Here is a 20,514-nt window from a genome sequence, read left to right on the forward strand (position 1 = left end):
GAATAGGATGCAATTCTGTGTCCACTGGCCTGCTACGACACAGACGGTGATTAACAGATGGTGAGATGACAAAGTTAACAGACCACCAGAAGAAAAATTGCTGTCAACAGTAAATATCTTTCAGTGCATGAGGAGCAAGGGGAAAACACAAAACACTGTCATGTTGGAGCCTGACATATTTGCTGAAAGTTTCAAAGGTAGAAAAGATGGTGGGAGAAAGTAAACAGTTTCTGCTAGCAGGTAGGAATCTAAAGGAGGGGATGAAGGCAGCTCTACACCAAAAGGATTTACACCTGTAAGGACTTTCAAAGACCCCATGGAGCATGCTATACAGTTGTCACAGAACCTAGGAAAGAGTGCTACCTGTAACCTGAAAATATAAAGAAACATACAAAGCTAATTATCCATTTGCTTTTCCTCCTGGTCATGCCTGAGGTAGCAAAAAATAATAATGGGTAATTACTGACCTAAATAAAGGCTACATTTGCCTAAACTGAGTACACACTATCATTCCACCAAATTAGAATACTGTTTTTCTAGATGAAGTCATTTGATGGGAGTGCTCATCCTGTCCCCCTCCCCTCACCCTGCCCCCCTCCCCGAGCCTGGTTTCTTCCTGTTAAAAGGGAGTTTTTCCTTCCCGCTGTCATCAAGTGCTCATAGCGGGTCATTTAATTGTATTATTGTATATGATATAAAGCACTCTGAGGCAAATATTGTTATGATTTAGTGCTACATAAATAAAAGTAAACCAAGATGCATTGTGTTGGTGAAGTAACACTACATTAACACTTTTTGAAGTGTTGCTTCTATAAAAACATATCTTAGCCCAAGAGAGTAATGCACATGTGTTAATAAGTTAAGATCTCCCATAGAGGTCTATGATTGAGTCACTTTTATTGTCTCTTTTAATCAATTATCTATTTAATGAATGTCAAAATATTAATTTTTAAATGCAACTGGACAAAACAGTCATCTTTACTCTTGAAAAATAGGTTTTGCATGGACTTACTCTCCTTCCTTTAAATTACTTTATGAAGCAAAGGCCAGATAGCGACATTGGCACAGCAGATCTGTGATCATTTTTAACTTACGATGACTCTTTATTTATCTTTACCATGTATCAATTTATATTGCACATGTGTTATTTATGTGGGCGACCATGGCTCAGGGGGTTGGGAAGCGCATCTGTAACCGGAAAGTCGCTGGTTCGATCCCGGGCTCTCTGTCCTGGTCGTTGTGTCCTTGGGCAAGACACTTTACCCTCACGCCTACTGGTGTTGGCCAGAAGAGCCGATGGCGCGATATGACTATATAAATCCAATCCATTATTATTTATATTTTACATAGTTTCTACCTGTCTGGTGACTATGGATGTAAAAAAGCAGTTTTCCTAAACTCTATCATGATTCTGTGTTTACAGGACTTCTTAAAAAGCTCTGAGATTGAGAGGTTTCCATGTATTGTGTATAATTGTGTAACTATAGAGGACAAAGAAGAGCTGTGCTGAATTTTTAACATCAGTATAAAACATGTAATGGAAAATTGAGTGACTGCTTTGAAAATCAACCTCAAATACAGAATATCTGCATCGTGACAGGCATAACTCACTCTTTCCACCCCTGTTTGCATCTTATTATGTCAGTGGCTCCCATCAAGGCGAGCTACATCCCTGTCATTTTGTACAGGGAGTGCAGAATTATTAGGCAAATGAGTATTTTGTCCACATCATCCTCTTCATGCATGTTGTCTTACTCCAAGCTGTACAGGCTCGAAAGCCTACTACCAATTAAGCATATTAGGTGATGTGCATCTCTGTAATGAGAAGGGGTGTGGTCTAATGACATCAACACCCTATATCAGGTGTGCATAATTAATTATTAGGCAACGTCCTTTCCTTTGGCAAAATGGGACAAAACAAGGACTTGACAGGCTCAGAAAAGTCAAAAATAGTGAGATATCTTGCAGAGGGATGCAGCAGTCTCAAAATTGCAAAGCTTCTGAAGCGTGATCATTGAACAATCAAGCGTTTCATTCAAAATAGTCAACAGGGTCGCAAGAAGCGTGTGGAAAAACCAAGATGGATGGGCCCGTGGCTGGATTGGTAAAGGGCAGAGAGCTCCAGTCCGACTCAGACGCCAGCAAGGTGGAGGTGGAGTACTGGTTTGGGCTGGTATCATCAAAGATGAGCTTGTGGGGCCTTTTCGGGTTGAGGATGGAGTCAAGCTCAACTCCCAGTCCTACTGCCAGTTTCTGGAAGACACCTTCTTCAAGCAGTGATACAGGAAGACGTCTGCATCCTTCAAGAAAAACATGGTTTCCATGCAGGACAATGCTCCATCACACGCGTCCAAGTACTCCACAGCGTGGCTGGCAAGAAAGGGTATAAAAGAAGAAAAACTAATGACATGGCCACCTTGTTCACCTGATCTGAACCCCATTGAGAACTTGTGGTCCATCATCAAATGTGAGATTTACAAGGAGGGAAAACAGTACACCTCTCTGAACAGTGTCTGGGAGGCTGTGGTTGCTGCTGCACGCAATGTTGATGGTGAACAGATCAAAACACTGACAGAATCCATGGATGGCAGGCTTTTGAGTGTCCTTGCAAAGAAAGGTGGCTATATTGGTCGCTGATTTGTTTTTGTTTTGTTTTTGAATGTCAGAAATGTATATTTGTGAATGTGGAGATGTTATATTGGTTTCACTGGTAAAAATAAATGATTGAAATGGGTATATATTTGTTTTTTGTTAAGTTGCCTAATAATTATGCACAGTAATAGTCACCTGCACACACAGATATCCCCCTAAAATAGCTAAAACTAAAAACAAACTAAAAACTACTTCCAAAAACATTCAGCTTTGATATTAATGAGTTTTTTGGGTTCATTGAGAACATGGTTGTTGTTCAATAATAAAATTATTCCTCAAAAATACAACTTGCCTAATAATTCTGCACTCCCTGTAGGTTCTATTCTCCTTTGCTACTTTGTTCAAGTGGAGCCATGTAAATAAACAGTGACACTTCAGAGGAAACTAGAAACCCTTGTGAATCTCCACAGGGAAGACTGTGCAAACTTCCGCCCTGGAGACAGCTCAGTCCATCTGAGGGTCATTACCTAGCCGTGATCAGAATGCATAATGTACGTGCTGCCAAGATGAAAGGCCCCGAGAGAAATATGTGCCTTCTATTCTGTCGTGCATGTCCATCAGCGCAACCAAGCTCCGTTCATCACTGCATTCATCATCGTTTAAACAAGCTTCCCGGGTCATGACTCTCTCCCAGAGCGCCACATTGTTGACACCGAGTGGAGTACATAACTACATATTGACTCTCAGAGTGACGAGGATGGGAAAGGCATTGGAGGATTGGACGTTTGACTTTGCTTCTTATCAGTCAGTTATCTAAATAGAGGACTCCATTGCGAAGTCCCCTCTGGGTCGTGTGGTGTAAACTTGAGTTTCTCCACAGCTGCTAGGACATCAAAGCCCACACTACCACCTGTGAGGGGCTTCTGGAAATGAACAACCATATCGAGAGACCAAGAGGGCTCCTAAAGAGAGAGGGAGATAGGCCCATCTGTCACATAGCCTGAGGGTAAACACACATGGACGCAGAGATGTCTTTGGGGAGGGTCACACACACATTACCTTCTGTACAAGCTTTACAAGTGGTTGCCAATATATTCATTTGTTGATTTTTGATGGCTTTGTAACACGCCTTTATGATCACTATCATTGCTACAACTACTAACACTAGCAAGCCTGATTACCAAGTTGCATCCTTACTAATTAGTACTAAGCAGCTGATTAATTAACCGGTGAGTTATTACTCACCAAAACTGAGTCACAAATTGCGTTATCAGATAGTTCCAATAAAGATTCTCCATAAGGCCACCAACACCACTAACAGAGCCAAGTTTAGCGACTTAAATTAGCAGAGGTGAAATGGATCAGCTACAGCTAGCTGCCCAAATGTTAATGCCTCAGAATTGTCCAAAAAGAGGAGGAAAACATCCCTTATACAGTAGCCTGGAGCCTGAAATACTATCTAGAGGAAACAAATGCATTATTTCCTGCTGGTCAAAAACTATACTAAGCAGCTGCTTTTGGAAATGAAAAAATGTGCTGAACTACTGAGCGGCAGTGATTGTAGCATGGTCAAATGGTCAGTTTGTTAATGATCAGAGGGCCACAGCAAAAAACAAGCCATAATTAAGCAAAAGTTTCTTGATACATATCATACCAATAATATGCTACTGACATTAATGCTATAGTCACTCAAGCAAAGTGACTATAGCACATAAATAGAGTTTGGAGAGGAGCCAGGTCTGCCACCAGCCGCCATCAGTTGGTAATAAGGTGGAGTCTGTCTGTTATAAGTTTGCGATTGAATGGGGTTAAGTTGGCAGTTACAGTTGCATCTATGATAATAAAGTGATTGACTGTGATAAATTAGCAAAGGTTCCAAACTTTTTGTCATCTATAGATCCAGAAATTTACTGTAACAGCTTCCATGCAGAGTCCAGCCAGAAACTCATGGATCTGAAACAGAATTCAAGAAATTCCTCCGAAAACAGTTACATAGTTACTGCAGGATGGGAAAATGACACACCAGAATGCAACCAGCTGGCAACCAGTTGAGTCAAATCCTCTGTTGATTGACATAGAATGACTGCAGTGTATTGCCATCTGTCTGCATTTACAAATTAAACAATTATTTACAATCCTTGGCCAATCTGTCTGAGACTGACGCCAAGCTGCAGTCAGTCAGTGCGGGGCTACAACTGGTTTGAGACAGGTTGCCTTTCTATCTATCGTAACTGGCATTTCTTATTTTGTCTGACATTTAATTTATTTTGGATTTAGTCACATATATTTTACTTGAGAGCAAACCATTCATCAAAGACAGTTTTCAAAGACAGAGGTAAATCACTAATTTCAACAAAAGCAAACTCCTTTTGATTAGTGCCTCCATTTTTCTTTTAGATGTTCTCCTACCTTCTTTTCCAACAGTGCAGGCATTTGTTTTTGCATTCTGCAGTTCAGAGTCAAAACCTGCAAATCAAAAGCTTTTGATTGCATTACCGGTAAGAAAAATAATTACAGCTTTCCTGATGAATGTTTTTTCAGGAAATTTTTTTTGTTTTGCATCTTGCTTTCCATATGTAATTTACAGGAGATAGTACAGGGTCAAGCATTAATGGTTCAGCAGCTCAATCATCCATTATTAATCAGCAACAAAACAAAGTTCCTCCAGAACAGTTTTATATCCTGACTACTACAAACCATGATGGAAAAAAGGAGTCTGATGTGTAATATCTTGTGAAGGCTCCTTTCATTATCAATGTATTTTTTAGCCTAAGAAGAGTATCTGTAGTCTTTGTTTGATACAAGATTTGTCAGCCAACCGCCTCAGACACATCATAAACAACTTCTCATTTTGGCTCTAAAAGGCTGTATGAAGTATGAAAGACAGCACAAGCATATGTGTGTTACACTCAGACTGTCTTGCTATCCTCTTACAATGTAGCTTGCCATCACCAGCGTGTGAATGTGTGTGTGAATGGGTGGATGACTGGATGTGTAAAGCGCTTTGGGATCCTTAGGGACTAAGTAAAGCGCTATACAAATACAGGCCATTTACAATGTTTAGAGACAGTGACATGAAATCCTCCAACTGATCTTTAAAAAGCTTGATTTTTTTAATTAATTATTTTTTTGTTTTGGTTGAAATTTCATACTTGGAAGACTAGAAGCTAAACTCAACACAGACAACAGGCTGTAAGAAAACATATCAGAAAGCCTAAATCGAATTCCTTCATCCCACAATGACAGAGCGCTGATACTGCAGCTGCAAACAAAGTAACAAAAGATAGTAAATAATTAGAGCAAAGCAGGACAGCGATGACAGGTGATGGAGAGTCAGGGCAGATGGATGATAAGATAGAGAGAGAGTGACAGGCAGATAGATGCTTCAAATGATATTTAGGTAAACTGTGGCCTCACCTTGCTTCTCCCTGATTGATCACCATGTACATCTCCCAGGACATATTTTCAGCCACGGATCCATGAGGCACCAGGAGGCTGACCCCTGAAACACACAAACACACACACACATTTGTGTCAGCAGCAACTCCTCCAGCAGCCTGACAGCATAGGGCAAAATAAGAGCATGTCATACATGCTGGGGTTATGTAGATATTTATGAGCGCTTCAGTTCACCTCAAAGAAAAGAGTGACCTAGACTTGGGCTTCTAAGTGTTATAATATTCATGCTGATTTTCAATGGGGGTACAATAAAAAAGGGCTTATTTTGGCATATTTAAACAGTGTTCACATATCATGAGCAAATGAAGACATAAATACTACTTATCTATAGGGTTAGCTATAAGACAGCCTAGAGTATTTCGGGATGACTCGGTGAAGCACTGGCATTTGCGGATTTCTGATTCTTGACTGGTTGTTAGCAAAGATAGAAATAGATAGAAGATGTTACTGTACTTCAAACTTTTCATCCTGTATCCATCCACCCAATCCTAACTGGTCAAAGCAAATACTTGCCCATCAATCTAACTGAGTTTTTCCTCCACCATCACCAAGTTCTTGCTCATAGGGCTTTTCTTTACATTATTACGGTCTCTACTTTACAATATAAATAGCTTTGAGGAAACTATTGTTTCAATTTAGCGCTATATAGATGAGCTTGAATTGAAAAACACTGATTGGATTGAATTATTTAAATTTCATCCCAGCCTGGTAAAATATTTCTATATTTAGACAAAGAATCTGCTTGGTGGAGGTCAAGATGCTTTTTACTGTCATGGTTCAATGGGGAAAAAGTTTCAGTGAGCAGACCACAGTGACAAAAATGAATTTTATTAACCTTATGTCTTTTTTTTATTTTTATTTTTTGCTTTAGTGCAAATATTTCCAAGCGGCTGCAGTTTAAGGTTTGCAGTCAACTATATGTGTTGTCTGGTACCAAGCCACATGGTCTATTTTACACTGCTATGTATTGGAGAGTTCAGATATAAGACGTCACAGAGTTCATTACAAAGTTCTGGTCACCATGGAATTTTAAACTGAAATTTGGAGGTGAAACCATTCTCTCTGCCAATAATTGACTTTCCTTGTGTGGGTGCAGTCATTTCCGTTCCAAGTCCCACTGAAGCTACATCTGTAAATTTGCCCTGTTGGTAACCAGTAAGCATTTTTGACTTTGCTAGGCTTTGGGAGGATGTAGAGTCAGAAAATTTAATATAAATGTAGCTTATTGTCGCTAATTAGCTATATTGAAGCATTTACTTTTTATATAGCCGTCCTCCTGAGTATAAAGTGCTACACAACAGAGCAACAATTTCCATACTGATGAGGGGGAATCAATGACACAAATATGAACTTTAAATAAACTATGAAGTTATTTCTTGTACGCAAATGAGAAAAATAACAAATTAATGGGTTAGCAAACAAAGCTTGTAGAAAAAAGAGTAGTAAGCAGGCAGAGCTGTGGGAGTTACTGTGACTAAGTTGCACTGGAGTTATTGATAGAATATTTGCATGCAGGTCTTTAACAGTCCCTACAAAATTATAAAACACATATTTTTTGCAAAAATGAGTTGGATTTTCTTATTTATTGATTTTTTTTTCAAAGAAGAAACAACAACTAATTAGTGTATTGTAATCAAAATTTAGCCTGCAGTTATGTGTGACTGAGGCAAACAGGCCCTGAATACTATTTTAGTATTTCACTTCTGAATTTCAACCAATTAGCACAAACATTTTATATATTTATTGGATATTTGTTGGTACAGATAATGTTAGTGAGGGAAACTCAAAAACAATAGAAAACATTTTATTGTTTACATGTAAGGTTTTGGCATTTTATGCTTACATGAGGCTACAATGAAGACTTACATAAGGCTGCTATGGATGAGAAGCCGACAATGACTCTGATCATGTGCAAGATAAGTGAAGGTTTTAACTTAGCTTGTGTTGACACAGCATTCATGTTCATGCACACAGTTTCCAGCGCAATAGGGCTCATTTTAAACATGGTTACACCAGTCAGATGCTAAGGGATTTAGTAACTGATGTTTGCGTCATATGATTGTACGCTCTTTAAACTACACTTTTTTCCCCTTCAGCCACAAAACTGGTTAAAAAAATACCTTTGACCCAAGTCTGTTAAAAAAAATTAAAAAATTAACCAAGCATGTAATTCAGCCTCTTATGACCAAACAAAGTAAGAATCTACTTTTGGCTGCTCTCTCATTTCATTGTGTGGCTCTGCTTTTTTGATGTAAAAGTCCAGACCATTCTTTGCAACTGCATTTTCTTTTATTTTTTCTTTTTTGATGACCTATAGTGATGATGGAAAAGTTACTTTAACAACATCAAAAAACCCCAATATAAACAATTAAAGAAAAAAATCACATCACATTACATTGTGAAAACCCATCAGCTTGGATTTTCCTGCTTTTCTGACCTTAGGATAATTTGCTGGAACGTCCACGATGTGTTAACATGCACCAGACCAAAAAACTCAGAAACTACTGCCTATATAAAGGTGCTCAGTCTTGCTGATGATAAAGCTAATCAAGTGTATATGATCAGCAGCACTTGGCTGCAACATAATTTCATGACTATCAATCAATTTTTATTCAGTCAATCTTTATGTCCATAGAAACAAAACAAATCACATACAGTAACACAAAAACAAGAGAAAAACTAATAAAAATACACCTTTCTGCACCTATACCAGTGTCTCCACAATGAAGAGTGATAACGTGCGGTGCTAAACCTTGTATCTGCTTCATGTGCATGCAAATATATTTATCAATGAGATGTGTTAATAAAACTTTAAATGTAGTGGCTCCAGCAGTTACAAACATCTCAGTGTATTCAGTAATAACCTCAAAGCCTCAATAAAAGCTACATGAAGTTTCCATAAACTTGTTTTCCTATAATTTGTCCAAAGGTCTTTCATATACAGAGGTGTACATTATGTTCTAAATGAAGAAATGGTCTATCTATCGACACATGCATTAAATTTACCTAAGATGTATGCACACTTCATCCAACATTTCCATTATCATCTGACATTTGATGTGAGACGTCCAAGATATCTGAACTTGTTACAGACAGTAAAATGATTATCTGACAATTTCAACTCTGGAAATCTTTGATAGTTGTCCTTACTTGCTTCTGCAAATTGTCAGTGCTCTTTTACAGACATTGTATCTGATATCATGTTAAACGTCATACAGTAAGGAGAACGTATGTGAAAGAGCCGCTGGAGACCAGCACTGCTAAGACTAAAGACAACAAGATCATCTATATACATAAAATGGATCAATAAAATACCATGTATCCCATATAGGCTCTTAATTTCTTTGACAAATCATCAACATAAACATTGACAAGAATTGGGGACAAAATTCCTCCTTGTCTAACACCATCACTAACTCCAACCAGGGCAGAAATGCAACAGCTTGCAATGTCTGCTTGTCTTTAACAGTTAAACCAGAAATTTCATGATGTATTTGGCACCCCTCCTTGACTGAACTTAGCAAGTAACTTTATAAATTACACACCTAAATGCTTTGGAGGCATTGATAAAAAGTGATGAATTCTGTCTTCTACATCGGTTTAAAGTTTATTTCAAAGAATATATACAAAAATCAGCACCATGCTTGAGTTTGAAGTCAAAGTGATTATCAGTGAAGTTAATGAACATATGTAATCTATGGAGCCAGTTTCTTTCTAAAACTTTTGACGTTGTCTTCGCTAATAGTGTTGGTCTGTAGTTATCAAGACTGCTGACTTTCCTAGCCTAATCCTTAATGATCGGCACAAACAGAACAGATAACACTGGGTCTGGCAACAAGCCATGGATCATGCAACCAGTAAAACAGATGGAAAGAAATGGATGCCAGCTTATTACTGGCATGTTTAAGATGTTCAGCAAAAATATGGTCTAACCATATGCTTTTTTTTTTATCTGGTAGCTCAAGCATTGCTTGATATAACTCATGTGCCATAATGACCATGCACAGAATAACGTTTGCAAAATATATTGCTATTTATTTTTGTCGGTGAATCGTGAAAATATCCACATATGCACTGAATATTAAGGGAAGAACAGAAATGTTAAAAAGCGCCTAAAGAGGTAAACATCCTTTGTTAGGAAAGATCTAGGAATTGTGGGGAAAATATGAAGATGAGTGGCCAGTGGGTCACAATGAGTAAAACCTGTTTCTCGGTAAACAAAACTGACGTTTTTCAGTAAAATGTGTAGGAGGCTGTTATTCCTACATAATCTGAGTAAACACTGTTATTTTTTCCCCTTAGGTCTTAGTAGTCTAAGAGCTTAGCTGATCAGCCTGAATATACACAAATGGCTACTGAAAATAAGCAACTGAATCAATATGTGATTTAAGTTAAGCTGTAAACATATCTTTCTTTTCCTTCTGATCTCCCAGTCAGCTACACAACAGCTTTGAAGAAGCAAGTGGGTTTTTTTCACAGCATGTCAAAAGATCAACACTGTCCGTCCTCTGTTGCGTCACACTATTCATCTGCCGCAGAGTGAATGGCAGAGCATTCACTCTGAAGTGTAGAGAGCATATAAAGGCCCTGCTTTACAAATAAAAGGTTCAGAGGAGCAGCGAGGGAGATGACAGATAAAGGGTTTTGGCAGCTTTATGGAAAGTGTGTATTTGTAATAACTTGGTCATGTCTGGAATGGGCATTCTTTAGAGTTTGTCTGTTTTTAATAAAGCTGTGTTTTACATGTTGGGGAGCTTGTGCTGGTGGCGACAAAGAAATTGGTAGGAAGAGTCAATTGCAACTGTCGTTCTTGAGTACACTGTAAAAAAGATCCGTATATTTAACAGTGAAAGACAGTTAAAAATACGACAGGACAAACCTGTTAACTATAAAACAGTTTAAAACTGTTGATTTGATGTGAAATTGCCGTAAATAAAGAAATGTGGAAAAACTGTAATATGTACATTTTTTCTCTGAAAAAAATACATAAACCTACTGTAAATCACTCTTGCATAGTTTTTTTAACGGAAGATTCCAATAAAGTTTAGAACAGGCAAACACAATTTTTTTTACATTTATTTATTGAAAAAAATACAGGTTTTAATTGCTGAATGTAAGCATGGTTGTGCTGGTAATGGATACATGCTGTAATATGACTTTGTGATTTTTGCATTAATTTCACATAATAATAATAATGGATTAGATAGCGGTTTTCAAGAAGCCCAAAGCACTTTACATTAAATCCATTCTTGATTCATAGCACATTTAATACAGCATATTCTTTCTCAAATTGTAATATAACAGGTACATATGTCCCAAGATCTTTATACTAGAAATGTATTAGGGCAATTTTTGGATGTAGTTTTTGTAAAGAATATGGGATGTAGCTGTTAAATCTACATTCTGTTGAACTCAATAAACCATGAGTTTAAAATGTAAAAGCTAACAACAACTGGAGAGACCTACAGCTAATGATAGACATACCGTACTATATTATTGAGTAAATTCATATAATCCCATAAGTATTAAAATAATAATCTGTTGTCTGTTCTATTTATTCATAGTTAATTATCATATGAAGAAAAAAGATTTTAAAAGCACCTCCTCCCAAAACTAGGCATTTTCCCCTGAAGTTTAGAGCACCGTTTCACATCAAGGCGCCTGATTTCAAATGGACCAATCAGCGCACTGCATCAGGCTCCGCCGCAGATAACGTCTGTACAGCTCCACACAAGTTTTGCTTTGGACTACTACGGCATCACGCTATCTTCATTTTCGTCGACTTGTTTCTCATTTTTTTAATTTAACGTCTGCCACAGCTCGTCTTCAGTTACTACGGTAAGAAAATAATCCAACTTGGTTTATTTATCGACAGCATTGTGTTGCAGGCAGTGAAGGCGCAAATGATAAATTTACGTTAGCTTTAGCTCGTTTCTAGCATTAGCGTTAGCTACATTAGGCTGAAAAGAGCCTTGCAAAATCAGCAGTGCTCGTTGAGACGTGTTTTGGAGACGGGTGTATTAATGGAAACCGTCTAATTAGTATAGCTATATTTGAATGCTTTGTCTAAATGCGGCCTGGATTTTTCCGCCTTGTTTGACATCCGGCTGAAGCTTTAAGTTAGCTAGCCTCGCAGCTGTGTCATATTGACTATGTATTTTTGCAGCATATGTGGCGAATCGGTTCAGTCCGTGAAAGCTTATGTTTTGCATTGCAGACTGCATCGTAATGAACCCCGGTGTATTTTTAAATGTGTTGAAGTAAGTTGTAAGCAGGTGTTTTCTGGATATGCTGCTTTAAAGTCTCACTTCTACCGCCACCACACTGGTACCGCAACTGTTTCTCAGAATGCTACCTTAATGGGTTTGAATTGCACTGTCTCACTTTGTGAACGCCAATGTGAGGGAACTAAAGCTTTGATTGCTCACTTAAAGGAACACATAGAAGAGGGACGGCATGTAACTTGTCCAGTGAGAGGATGCCAATGTGAGTTCTCTGTAAAATCTACATTTACCTCCCATATGTCTAGAAAACACAAACGTTTGGAAAATGTGATTTGTGGTTTAAACAAAGATACTCAGTCAGAGAGTCCATCTACAAGTGCCACCATACAGGAAGGTGCCAGTGTATCAGATATAGAAGACCCTGGAATGGATGGGTCTAATTTCAGTGACCTGTATCTCAGAAATGTATGTATGTTTTACATTAAACTACAGGGACAGCATCTTCTGCCAGCATCTACCATTCAAACCATTGTTGAAGAAATACAAAATATACATGAATTGGGACAGATGTATACATTGAATAGACTAAGGTCACTTCTAAAAGATATGTCAGTTTCAGATGAAGACATTGTAAAAATCTGTGACACAGTAAAACAATCTGACTTGTTCTCAGCTTGTCACACAGGGCCCATGAGAACTGCTTATTCAAGAGTTCAGTGCTTTAAAGATGTGTTCAAGTATGTTGAACCCAGAAAAGTGTTTTTGGGCAGGGACGAGAACAGGATGGAGAGATTTGCCTATTATGTTCCTCTGCTAAATACTTTGAAGGGTATGCTGGAATCAAGTTTTTGGCAAGGTCTCATATCAGTGGATCCTAATAATTTTTCAAGACCAGATGTTCTCAGCGACTGTTGTGATGGTAACGTGTTTGTGTCAAACAAATTTTTTCAGGAAAATCCACATTGCCTCAAGCTGGTTCTATACCAGGATGCATTTGAAGTAGTGAACCCACTTGGTTCTGCCAAAAAGAAGCACAAGGTTTTGGCTGTGTACTTCTCTCTACTCAACATCCCCCCCCCCATGCCCGGTCAAATACTGATCATATGCAGCTTGTCTTACTGTGTAGGGAGAAGGATTTCAAAGAATTTGGCCATGAAAATGTTTTTTCAGAACTCCTGACTGATTTGAAGGTACTAGAGGAGAATGGGATAACAATGGCAGACAAAACTGTAGTGAAAGGAGCGCTCTACTGCATTGCTGGAGACAACCTGGGCTCTCATTGTATTGGGGATTTTACAGAAAATTTCAGTTCATCAGTGTACTTATGCAGATATTGTCTGTTAACTCGAACTGAATTTCAGGGTGCTGATCCAGCAGTGTGTGGACCTCAGCGGACCCCAGAAACGTATAGATCTGCCACTGAACAACTGGAAAGAGAAGACGTGTCAGAAGTTCAGGGGATAAAGTTCAGGTCTGTATTTAATTCTTTACAAAGCTTTGATGTTTGCACACCTGGCATGCCCCCATGTCTCGGTCATGACATCTTTGAGGGTGTCCTCTCATACGATCTTGCTCTTTACCTCAAGTACTTCATCAACACAAATAAATGGTTCACTTACCCAATTCTGAACAGGCGCATCAAGCAATTTAAATACAAAGAAACAGATGCTTCATCCAAACCTTGTGAGGTCAGTCCAAAAACATTGAAACTTGGTGGACAAGCTGTTCAAAATTGGAACTTCTTGAGACTTTTACCTCTCATAATTGGAGACAGAGTGCAGAACTCTCAAGATGATGTGTGGCAGTTAACGTTGCAGCTTAAGGACATTGTTGGCCTAATTTGTGCTCAGCAAATTTCCAAGGCTCAGGTTACTTATCTGGATGCTCTCATCCAAGAGTATTTGGAAACCAGAAAGGTGCTGTTTCCTAATATCAACTTAAGACCTAAACACCATTACTTACGACATTATCCAGGGCTGATCCTAAAATTTGGCCCTCTCATCAGGCTTTGGACAATGCGCTTTGAGAGCAAACACAGTTACTTCAAAAGATGTGCAAGGCATCTGAAAAATTTCAAAAATCTGTGCTTGACTCTTTCAGAGAGACATCAGATGTTTCAGGCCTTCCTTTCTGCTGGGTCAGTGAGTCCTCCAGCATTGCAAATAAAAGATTGCTCACCATTTTACTCAGAGCTTTACAGTGAGCAAGTTAAAGACGCAGTCCTACATTTTGGCTTTACTGAAAGCAATACAAAGATTCCAGTTGCTGTTCAGTATAATGGGCTTAATTACAGAAAGGGTCACTTTATTGTCACTAAGTTTGATCAGTCAATGGAGTTTGGTGAACTTCTCCTCATTCTTATTAAAGATGAGTCTGCTCTTCATTTTCTCATGAGAGTTTATGATGCAGAATTTCTTTCTTGCTACCACATGTACTCTGTAAAAAATGACACTGGGAGATTAGAGTGCAGACTCATCAGTGAACTGATTGACTTGTGGCCGTTATCATCTTACGTGAAAAACGGACACCAGATTGTTCCACTGAAGCACAGCGTCTTGTCAGACTGAATGCCTTGATATGACATCATGGGCCAGAGCCAAACTCTTTGTATGTGTGTCTTAACAGGTATGGCTGAATCGCAGGTGCTTATCTTAAAGAACATAGGGGATGCAATAGCAGGAGTGCTTCCGGACCTTCCTGATCAACTTCTCAAGTCAGTAGAAGATACTTTGACAACACTTGGTGCAGAAACCACAGATGATTTAAAGTACATTACAGAAAATGACCTGCTGCCAGTGCTCAAGCCCATACAAGCTAGAAGACTAGTGGCTGCCTGGACCCAAAATGGTAAGTGTAAAACATTGTCACCACACCAAACGCACAGAGGGCTCTTGAAGTTGGAAATACTTAGAATATGAGTGTTCCTGAGTCTGATGTGGCCATCATTATTTAACCATGCTTTCTGTGTAAATAAAACTTGGATGCTTTGTGGGGAAATTTAATACACTTTGAGTTTCGAAATGCAATCTATCAGACAAATTGCATTAAGTTTTGACCATGCTGTGTAACCTTAATATCTCAAAATGTATCTATGCAGTGCAGAATTTAACATAACAGAAAACATGATCTAATGCTTTCATATCTCTTTTTTTATGTACTTTTAAAGTCTCTGGCACTTCGACACCAATTGCTGTACATTCCTCTCCAGTGGATGTCCTTCTTTCTCCACCTTCAATTTCTTCTTCACCAACATCATCCACCACTACTTCATCGCTTTCAGGAATCTGTACACCATTACTACCAAACTGGGTAGAGAGATTTGAGATACCATGGCAGAGGCTCCCTGAGGAGTTGGTGCAGAACTTGGAAAGACAGAAAAGACCAAGCGCAAGACAAAGATGAGAAATGATAAGGATTGTGGTCTCTGAAATGATGAAGACTTGTAAGAATCCAACCAAACACAATACTACAGAGTAGGGCTGCTCAATTAATTGAATTTTAATCACGATTACGATCTGGGCTTTCAACGATCATTAAAAATGACTGAGCTGATTATTAGCACCTCCCTCATGCTTTACTCTCGCGCTGCTCCGTGTGGCAAATCGAGCGCACCTCTCCGCATTTCGAACAGCGTCACAACAATTAAGAGGACCCGAGGGAAGCTCGGAAAGCTAAGCAGAAGTTATTTGGAGAGGAGAGTGACTGCCGTTGGTTGAAAAGAGAGGTAAAAAAAAACTTCAGTGGTTTGGAAACATTATGGGTTCGCGGAGTCAGATGTGTCAAGTAGACATAGTTTGTAAACTTTTCTACGGTGTCGTAGCTGCACCACAGAGCAACACTGCAAAGTTCACTAAACTTAGATGTTTACATTTTTCATTTATTTTTTATATTGCAAACATTTTATAATTTTTTAAAGTCATTATTCAATACATTGTTATTGTTAACCCTTTAAAGCCTGTCAGAGCAGCACGCTCCATTTTGTGTAACTATGTTTAAATCCCTGTAGAACCTGAACCATGTAAGCTAGCGCAATAATTATTTTGCATATGAAACTTACATCTCATGCCATCAGCTTGTCCTCGGTCACGGTTTCCTTCCATAAAAAGCGCTTGCAGGAACAAAAACATAATATTCCAGAAACACGCTTTGCCGATCCGATCAGCTGTTCGTAACACTTCCCACAGTGAAACAGACGTCAGCGCAAACTATCGCACGTCACTTCCTGCCCAAAACAGGAAGTGATGTCATTTCGCAGAAAATGTAGTTTTTTACTTGTAGGCCTTAAAAGCCTATACTGGTGTTTTTATAAGTCATGTTTGACTTTTCTGAATAGTTTCTGGGATGCTTAGAACTCAAATTGCACTGCTGGAAATAGTTTATTTTGATGCACATGCTGTTTTCTTTGCAAATTTGCATCATAGGATTGTTTTTTTTTGTTTTTCCTGCAGTATATAAAAATTGCTATATCTCCAAAATAAAACTATGAAGACACTCAAAATAAATTTCCTGCTGTTGTAAACTATTTTTTGCAATTTTTTTGTATTTAAAGTTTTGAGGGATAAACCTCTTAAATTTCTCCAAGTAGAAATATATGTAAAAAAAACCCAAAATGATTTTACATTTTTTTTTGTAGTTTATTGCACTTTTTTGCAATTAATGTAGTTACTGTGGACTTAATGAATACATATTATTAAAATATGGGCTATAACAGTTGTATTGATGTATAGCAACTTGAAATGCTCCCACAAATGGCACTACAGCATGTAAAAAAATAATATAAGCTCTGGCGGACTTGGTTCTATAGTAGGTCTTAAAGGGTTAAATATCGTCAAATAATCGAGATCTCAATTTCAGTGAAAATAATCGTGATTATCATTTTTGCCATAATCGAGCAGCCCTACTACAGAGATAGCAAAAAGGATGGTGGCCAAGTTTCCCAAGTCTCTTCAAGATGTGGTTGATGGTGATGTTATTGGACCTGGATATCATTCTCTTGTAAAGCAACTTCAGGCAAGAGTTGAAAATGTTAAGCGACCTGACACACCAAAGGTAAAAAAAAACGCAAAGCAATATCAGATGACGACAACGACACAGATGAAATACCAGCTGAACAAAAAGCAAGGGTTCAAGACACATATGGCTGTATTAGCTGGGAGCCAAAGCATTTGCCACTCTCTGAGACTGTGGAGAGTCAGCTTGAAAAAAAAGAAGAAATGAAGAAGCTGTTTAAAAAGAATAACTACAGTACAGATGTTGTGAAAGAACTAGTCAAGTGCACCTATTACACGCAGCGTAAAGACATCAACAAAGGGGCAAGCATCCAGAAACTATGCCAGGAATGGCCCTTTCTCTTCAATGAAGTTGGTATGACCGCACATTTCCAAGAACTGACTGGTGTGAATCTGATGGAGACCTTCCTTGCCAATGTGGACAAAAAGGGTGCACGTCTGTTAAAGTTCCTCAAATATGTTGATGCACAAAAGCACAAGCAAGTCCTGAATGCTGTTCTCAAACTTCAGACTGAAAGAGGGCAGTCCAGTGGTTGCTTGCAAGAAGTCATTGAGATGATGTTTCTTTTACTGGCTCATTTTGACGAGAAGGGAGAGCTTCTGTTCCACTGCGTTGAGATGACAAACCTTGCAGAAGATGTTCAGATGGAGAAAGTGCCACCAACACCCGTCATCATTGTTTGCGGTAAGCAAACTGTTGTTTTCTGTTGTAACTGCCACGTTCTTGTACTCTTGGCTTGTTTAGTTTCATGTTCTGTTGCTTCCACACTAATACACTGGATAACACAACCATATAAGTTCAACTAGTAACATAACTCATCCTATGATCCATGTAACAAGTATCTCTGTATTTGTATATATGACTGACATTAAAGCTCTTGTTATTAAAGTTTTTAATTTGTTGTTGTTGTTGTTTTAATTCTCAGGTTCCTCCTGCTTCGCTGCTGAGACATTCATGTTGAGCATTGACAAGAAGATTGTCAACGACCGCATCACAACCTTCACCTCTGCTATCTGCCTAATGTTTGGCAGTTACTACTGCTTTAACATACACTACCCTGTGGAACTACGATCAACACTGGAGTTCCTTCAACGGTAAAATTTCTTTTATTATGGATTTATTTTTGTGCTTATCAAACTTGGCCATTTGATATCCCACCTCAGGTTGTTAATTTCCTCCATCTCTCTTGCCCTTTTTTCATGAAGGTGTTTCTTTTCCATAAATCCTGAGAGAGTCACCAAGGTTGAATCCAAGAAGAAAAAAGTGTTCTCAGTCAATCCCAGAGTCCTCACTCTCATCTCAGACATTGCTGACCATGAGTGGATCTAGTCCTACCCCTCTTGTTTGAGACGAAGTGATAAAGGTATACCATGTTACATACTCTACAGATGTTATGTTTTTGAAACAATTGTTACATTTCTGATTGTGAGTGGGAAGTTTTTAACAATGTGAAGTTTTACTAGACACAATTTGTAAAAGTACATGTTCTACTTTTGATTCACTGTTTTATATCTGAAAAATGTATCTGGTAAAAATGTGGTGATTTTGTTTCTTGGATTACAATAGTGTAAAAGTATGCTGCATGTACAGTACATTGCTGGCATTTTGTAGTTATCCAAAAATTTGCAGTTGAAGTTCTCAAAACAAGTTTAAAGTTTTTGTTTGTTACCTGATGCAGTTTTAAGATGTACATTTTCAGCTTTACTGCTCAGTTCTGTGTGCAAAATATGTGGGTGTAAACTTGTTCCTGTAATTTCTTCAATTCAGACTTTCTTTCAATTATAGAAAAAATGTTTAATTCTCTATATTTGTATTTGGATAATTTGAAAAGTCAAGATTCTATGTGTACTGACATTTATGTAGTGAGAACAGCACCAAAACACTTAAAGGTGTCTGAATTGTCTGCTAAAGGTAATGTGAAGTATAATGTGTGCTCAACTTACAGCACTGGTTTTGCACAGTTTGAACAGAACTTGGAAGAATTCTGTGATTCCTCACTGTTACTGTCATGGAGATAACTAGTAACTATTTGTGATTTGTTGAGTAAAAATGTAAATGTTTGATGTTCAAAGCATCAAAGATGTTAAATAAAATACTTTTTTGGAAATTTAAGGTGGATATTTTTGTGTTACATTTAGTAATTTGAATAAAATCATGGTTTGTGTATTAAACTTAAAGAGTAGAACACTTAAAAGCACTCTAGTCTAAACACGGTTACAGAATAAAATTGTATTTTTTCTATATTTAGTTAATTTTACAGGGAAAGAATGTTGTGTTTTCTGGCACAAACTTTATTTTATATGTTATTTTCATGTTAATTCTAGGGAAAAACATTATTTTTTCTTCAAGTTAAAACATTTTCTTCTACAGTAAAATATTGACCCTAGCACTATTTTTAACCGTAAAATAAACAATACCTTCTTACCGTTAAAGAAGAAAATGTTCCACCCGTAATTTTACGGTAGATTTTTTGCAACCACAGCTGCCAGCGTTTTACCGTAAAATCTACAGGTTTTTTTTTTTACAGTGTAGTTAAACCCCTTGCTGTAAGGGTTCTGATCACTCAGTTAAACAAAAATAAAAAAACCTCACTTGCCAACAATGGCCATTAAAAGTGAAAGCTCTGCACTGTGGAAACACTGAAAAGCAGTTGTTGTTTTTTTTTACTATACTGTGAAATTCATTTTGTGTATGGTTGAGACAAACTGGCTCCTTCATAGGTAGTCTGAGTTTCTCAACGTCTTGCTCATGACAAATGGATGACGGCAGAGTGACAGGTGGGTTGGTTCTGTGTCTGTAGTGATTTGGACATTGTTTAAAAAGGAGCTGAGTCTTAGGGGATACCGATGCTAGGCATGCTTACCTCGCACTGTGCACCATTGTACACTCTTAAAAAAAAAAAACATACATCCATCCATCTTCATCCGCTTTGTCCGGGGCCGGGTCGCGGGGGCAGCAGCCTAAGCAAAGAGGCCCAGACCTCCCTCTCCCCAGCCACCTCCTCCAGCTTATCCGGGGGAATACCAAGGCGTTCCCAGGCCAGCCGAGAGATATCTCTCCAGCGTGTCCTGGGTCTGCCCCGGGGCCTCCTCCCGGTGGGACATGCCTGGAACACCTCACCCAGGAGGCGCCCAGGGGGCATCCTTGTCAGATGCCCGAACCACCTCAGCTGGCTCCTTTCGATGTGGAGCAGCAGCTGCTCTACTCTGAGCCCCTCCCGGATGGCCGA

At 38.5% G+C, this 20,514-nt stretch overlaps 2 protein-coding genes across 5 annotated transcripts in view; one reads left to right on the forward strand and one right to left on the reverse strand.

Annotated features, from left to right (window-relative positions):
* unc5db (unc-5 netrin receptor Db) overlaps positions 1–20,514 on the reverse strand; it is a 294,402-nt gene that overhangs the window by 58,356 nt on the left and 215,532 nt on the right. For all 3 annotated transcript variants that reach the window (XR_013101098.1, XM_004565812.4, XM_004565811.4), the window contains one exon: positions 6,010–6,094. Coding sequence is in view for 2 of the 3 variants with exons in the window: in XM_004565812.4 (XP_004565869.1) it covers positions 6,010–6,094 (85 nt within the window). In the remaining variant the exon portion in view is untranslated. The remainder of the gene's footprint in view (positions 1–6,009; positions 6,095–20,514) is intronic.
* On the forward strand, positions 11,751–19,324 carry LOC112435683 (uncharacterized). 2 transcript variants are annotated; one of them, XM_076890662.1, is made up of 7 exons: positions 11,765–11,889; positions 12,486–12,537; positions 13,637–13,746; positions 14,901–15,122; positions 15,442–17,969; positions 18,211–18,379; positions 18,491–19,324. In XM_076890662.1, the coding sequence occupies exons 5-7, from the start codon at positions 17,489–17,491 to the stop codon at positions 18,612–18,614; spliced, it is 774 nt and encodes a 257-aa protein (XP_076746777.1). In that variant the 5' UTR covers positions 11,765–11,889; positions 12,486–12,537; positions 13,637–13,746; positions 14,901–15,122; positions 15,442–17,488; the 3' UTR covers positions 18,615–19,324. The 2 variants fall into 2 exon arrangements, with proteins under 2 accessions (XP_024660320.2, XP_076746777.1); XM_024804552.2 differs by lacking the exon at positions 12,486–12,537 and having other exon boundaries at positions 11,751–11,889.

The sequence above is a fragment of the Maylandia zebra genome, linkage group LG12 (assembly GCF_041146795.1).
Source record: "Maylandia zebra isolate NMK-2024a linkage group LG12, Mzebra_GT3a, whole genome shotgun sequence".
NCBI lineage: Eukaryota > Metazoa > Chordata > Actinopteri > Cichliformes > Cichlidae > Maylandia > Maylandia zebra.